General features: G+C 33.0%; 1 protein-coding gene across 3 annotated transcripts in view; it reads left to right on the forward strand.

Moving 5' to 3' along the window:
* The window catches only part of LOC138321279 (uncharacterized), a 31,627-nt gene extending 30,489 nt beyond the window's left edge, over positions 1-1,138 (forward strand). For 2 of the 3 annotated variants that reach the window (XM_069264840.1, XM_069264839.1), the window contains exons 13-14: positions 112-146; positions 401-1,138. In XM_069264840.1, the coding sequence (XP_069120941.1) occupies positions 112-146; positions 401-497 (132 nt within the window). In that variant the 3' untranslated portion in view covers positions 498-1,138. The remainder of the gene's footprint in view (positions 1-111; positions 147-400) is intronic. The other variant, XM_069264841.1, reaches the window with a different exon arrangement.
* The last annotated feature ends 4,768 nt before the right edge of the window (positions 1,139-5,906 follow it).

The following is a 5,906-nucleotide window of genomic DNA, read 5'->3' on the forward strand; positions in this document are numbered from 1 at the left end:
ACCTATCTACTAGAGTTACTTACCTTCGTTTCACATGTTTTGCTGTTTAAAATCAATATTATCTGTTCAGAAGATTAAGTATCAATACAGTATTGCTTATTTTCATTACAGGATGCAGATGAAGCAAGGGAGAATGACAAAGCTTGGTAAGTGACAAATTTTATAAATACGATTATAGAGGGATTGACTTAACTGTTGACATCTACAATGTACCAATAGAACGGTATATAGCGCTATACAGTGTTCATTTGGAAAGGGGTGGACTTTAATTTGGTTTCCTGTTTATATTTAATCGTAATTGTTAAAAACAATATTTTATTTTTCTCATTTAATTTCTCAATACATCGTGCAAAATTACATTGTGAAATTCATCGTAATGTCTTCACATTATTTATAATAGGTATGAGATGTCGGAGGATGAAGAAAGCATCATCCAAACATGGCGCAGTGATGAGGAGGATAACCAATCACGTGATTACAGACAGTTTACGTCATGACGACCACTCAGTGATCACGTGACTGCAAGTTCAGACAAGCTGTGACAATCAGATTGTTAGGAAAACAGTGATATAACGGTGTGGTTCGCAATAAGGAATTTGCTGTTAGTTACTTAGCAGAAGATATTCAACAGCGATATTTGACGATCATGAAGAAATGATATGGACATCGACTGTGAAAAATCAATTTGTTGGCATCGACGGAATTATATCTTTCTATTTAAGTGACCTTTTATCCGGCATCATTTTCTCGAAACAAACGTATGTGAAAAAAATCATAGAAGGGATGAAACTTGAATTTTGACTGAAGTCTGCACTTTTGTTTCGAGATATCAGAGCCTGATGCAGTTTCTACGGTTTATTTGGTTTCTGCAAATACTTGAAACAAAGGAAACGAATCAAGACAAATTTATGGACGTATATATGGTACCGGTGATAATATAATCACACAATAACAGATGTTTTTGTTGTGGTGCATGTACAATGTATGGTGCTGTAACTGTCTCTTGCTAAAAGGACGTTGTCATGAAATCTTGATAAAAAAAAAGATTTATAAAAAAGAGAATAAATGAGATTTTCTTTGTTATTAAAATGAAAAAATGAATCAATTATACTGTTTGACTAAGTATAACCATAAGGACCTTGTCATTTTAAGTTTATGTATACTCACGGCATGTGTGTGTGTTTTAAAGGTCAATCGCACAGCCATTCCAAATATCGAAAACTGGCATAGATATTAATTTTTAGTCTTTGATATTCGCAGGTTTTAATAGGTTACAAAAAGTATATTTGCTACCATAAACCCGACCCTGCAGGTTAATTCGAACCAATAGGCCTCGATAAGTTACACCCGCTAAATGTAACAACTACACAGTATTATAAGCATGGCATTAAGTCAAAATTTATTGATATTTATTAACCAACAATGAGAATGAAAACAATACTAATTAAGGCATTACAGTGAAATTAGAAATATGATTCAAGATTATCAAGTATTGCTATTCGTCGACGACAAACTACATGTTAATTTAAGTTGCATTCGGATCGGGTATATCATTAGAATTATGAGTTATTCCCCATCGTTGCACTCCGCCACTACTGGCTAAGAGGATCAGAATGGTCAATGGAACTACACCGTAACTAATGCATATTGCAAAAGGAAACGACAGTATGATGGTATTCTAGTGAACTACCTTTATATTTTTTCTTAATCAAAAATGATATTTACAATATCATAAGTTGCATTTAGTTTTAACAGTATTTTACTTGTATTTATCTTTCATTATCTGTACGTACAAACTACTGACTATTTCGGATTAGAATATAAGCTTCTTTTCCAAGATCAATCAAAGCAAGCTAATCTTCTTCATTGGAAACACCTTTTTACATCATATGATAAAAACGCTTCAAAAGAAATAATAAGAAAAATACACCAAATATATGTAAAACATATATAGATTACATTGTACAAAAGATTCACTAATCATTATATTCTATTGATATTTTGAATATATACATATGGAATAATATGCTGCATATAGACAGGAGAACCAAATTATTTCTATAGACGACAATGTTAACGTTTGGCACTGGTCAGGTTGAAGGGAGTTATTCAGTTTGGTCATTTAACGCTAATTATCACATACACATGTGGATTGAAAATAACCGTTTACCATCTTGCTTTTACGTTTGAGCTGCTATTTTGTTTTAAAGTCCACATCAAACATTGACCAAAATTTTCAGAAACAGTACTCTCTTGATTATATCTCATTAACAAAACTTATTTATCATATGCATTGCCCATCACATACGTTAAATTTATGAAGCTGGAGCGACCTACACACCCCACCACCAGGCTCTGAAACATTTACCTCTTTATGAAATGTCACCAAAAGAATTTACAGGAAGGTATATTTTGTTCGGTGGCTTTGCAACACTTCCGAGGTCATTGCTTATTGTGTATTAAGAACCCTTACTTGATAAACTCTCGAGGTGGGAGGTCCACGGTAATGACCAGTCTTTTACGGCAATGGCCTTTGCAATCCTCTACAAAGATGTCGTTTGACCCTGCCTGATAATACCTCATTCTTCAAACAGATTGTGCAGCAAAGTATCTGATTCTAACCTGAACTGGGTTGTTCCAAGCCACCCAAGCCACATTCGTACAGTCCATTATTAGTGCAGCTTACTGCACTGCGCTGCACCTATTTTCCCATGGAACTGTTATGACAATAATCGTCGTTGTTTATGGTGACAAAAAAGAGCCATACACATGTCTTGCCAGGGATTGGTTGGAACAATATCCGAAAAAAAACATACTAGATTGGAATGTCTGCAGTGGTGTTTTCTACTCTGCGATTTAAAAATAAAACTATTGGTCAGGACAATCGATCTTTCTTACTAAGACTGACACTTGAGTGACATTTTTTGAACTTCCAATTGTATATTTCCGTCATAATTTTGGAATTAATAGTTTGGTATATTGTCCCAGACAAAATCTGAACCAAGTCGTACGGCTACTTTTTTATATTTTTCAATCGAGCGTTCTTGAAAGGTAACAAAGCGACATGGTATCATGGTGTAATATGAAAGAAGTGAATTGTACATTGTTATCTAAGGAAATTACTTCCATTCTTTATACTCAATACTGACGAAGTGAAATGAGGGGAAGTAATTTTGATATATCATATAATATGAATTATGACACTTACCGATCGAATCGAGTATTTCTCAATTGTAATATAATGTATATGTTGGTTGGTTTCATCAAACCAAAGGCAGCAAAATCCATATGCAATATATATAGTGTACACAGTACACAATATAATAATGCGTGTGTCGTACATCGAGGAAAAAGTGATATAATCAAACCAAACAACAAGTAGATTTATCAACTTGTTAGAATTTTATTCTCAGATGATACAACCAACCTTTCTTTTTTCAGAAAACAAAACAGGATTTTGAATATACAAATGTATATACTCGTATACATGTATTTCTCTCGCAAAATTGCAAGAAAACTCTGTATACAATGTATTATATAATACTGCAGTAGGAAAATGTCTTTTGTTTGAATACAATTCAAATTTGCTTGTAAGGAGCATTTTTGGCTTAAAGTTACTTTATCATCCATCATATTAAGAACAAAATGGAACCGCCGTTTGTAAAGTCGCTTTTAATTGGCTGAGATGACGATGCGACGATTTCTTAGAAAAAATGGTTCATGGTTTATTTAGAGATTTTCGTGTAAAATCTCAATAACATAAAAAATGTATTAAAGTTATAATCCTTAAATACATATTAAGTTTAAAATCCTTTTAATCAGTTCAATATATTCTAGTTTTACATTACATTACATCCCTTCCAGCTGTGATGCAAATTAAATCATGAGGTATTGTGTCCAGATGTAAATGCATGAATTATGCAGATATTTTGTAACAATGCATATGTAACAGAAAGTTAATACTTATCTATGAAATGAAAGTAGTAATGAGTACGTGTACACATTACACATACATATATGACTGATGTACAGCAGTCTTTCCTTCTCTGTAGATCTGGGGATGAAAACATACATGTATTCGCAGGTTATTTGATATAAAGTCCGATAAACAATGACTTACGATTACAAGGCTTCCACATTTATAAATATAGCTGCATGGGAACTAAAACATCACCCTGATAAACTATTTGTGCAGTCTTTGACTGCTGAATTATCAGATGGCTTTGACACTGGTGTTTCCTCACTACCACTGACTTCTCTTTTATGTTAAAAGAGTGCAACTACTCAACCAGACATTGTGGACAGACCAAGGATTAACCAAGGAAGTTGACAATAACTACTTACTCGGCCCTTTCAGAACCTCCGTTCGACGTATACAGAATAAATCCAATCGGAATAGCTAGCTACAGGGAAGTAAGCAGACAACGATTTGGGATAAGATAACAAAACTGCAGAAATAAATAGGATACTGGATATTTGTTTGCATACAAGGTCAACTCTTAATGGAGAACTGCGAACATAAAAACATATTTCGATTCATCAAATACAAAACATTTCATGCAGCAAAACTTTGATAAATAGATTGACAAATTTGCTCTATGGAAACTCTTCGATTATATAGAAATTAATGTGTGGGCGTGCAACACAACATCCCTTGGGTTCCAGTGTCTACCTCTCCGTGAGATTTTGTGACGTCATGGACAGCTGTTCTAACTTCATTATTCCAATAAGTTAATATTGTTGACAGAAAGCGGGTCGAAGTGAATTAATTCCGCAGTCAAATCGGTTCATTTTGCTTTTCTGTAGCTATTCGCGATGCTGATTTTGTCACATTCAATTGATTTATTTACTGGAACTTCTGTTAAGAAGTCACTGCTAATAATTTTCTTGAGGCTATGCAGGGACAAGACAAACATTGAGTTTTCTGGACACATAATATAAATATAACTATTTTGATACATACAATGAATTGGCACTATCTAAGAATATCGAATATTGAGAAGAAGAAAAATGCGAAAGAACAAATAGAATAAATTCAATTGGAATAGCTAGCTAGCTACAGGAAAGTAAGCAGACAATGAAATAAAATTAATTCCTAAGTTTCGAGGAATCGATCGAACAATCAAAATGTCCAAAACTCTAATTGTATTCCTCTACCTTGTGGAGGAAATATCGAGACCCATTTTTGAAGGGTTTTCGGATACATGTTTCAAAAGACCTAGTGCAGTTATACAAAAGTGGGTAGAATTATTGTCATAGAAACGGTTATTGCGACATTTGTTCCAGATGTATATACTTAAATTGATAATCTTTCGTTGACATGTCTTAAGATAGATTCGTACGCATTCAAAATTATGTTAAAGACATTCATGATGGCGTAGAAATTTCATTAAGAATACATAACAAACTAATTCATTTTCTGAAATGAATTTAACATAGACATTGCTTAGGATCAAAGCTACCTGTTGAAATAAGAATAAAATGTTTGTAATGTAACATACAAATACTTGTGTATAGTAAAATTTAGAAGAAAAAAAGAAATGTTTTGTAAATCTCATCTTTGAAGAAAAAGTGGATTTATTCATTAATTTATTATTCATTTAATTTATTATGATGCAGCCATTTTGATTTGGTTAAAGCCAATGTATTTATTAGTGATCATCTAAATCTTCCGAATCTGATTCTTCACTTTTTTTTATATATACGACAATATTCATGGTTGATATAATCTTGATTATATAAAATATATTCACCTTTCACTATAATAGCTCATTTCATCAGATTCCCTACCAAGGTATACATCACGTACACGCAGTAACAATACAATCTGGTGCAGCGGTCCAAGTGGATTGTTCCGTTTGTGTGTCCTGTTTACATTTTGAACGCTATATATGTATATCTACATG

This window comes from Argopecten irradians, chromosome 4, assembly GCF_041381155.1.
Source record: "Argopecten irradians isolate NY chromosome 4, Ai_NY, whole genome shotgun sequence".
NCBI lineage: Eukaryota > Metazoa > Mollusca > Bivalvia > Pectinida > Pectinidae > Argopecten > Argopecten irradians.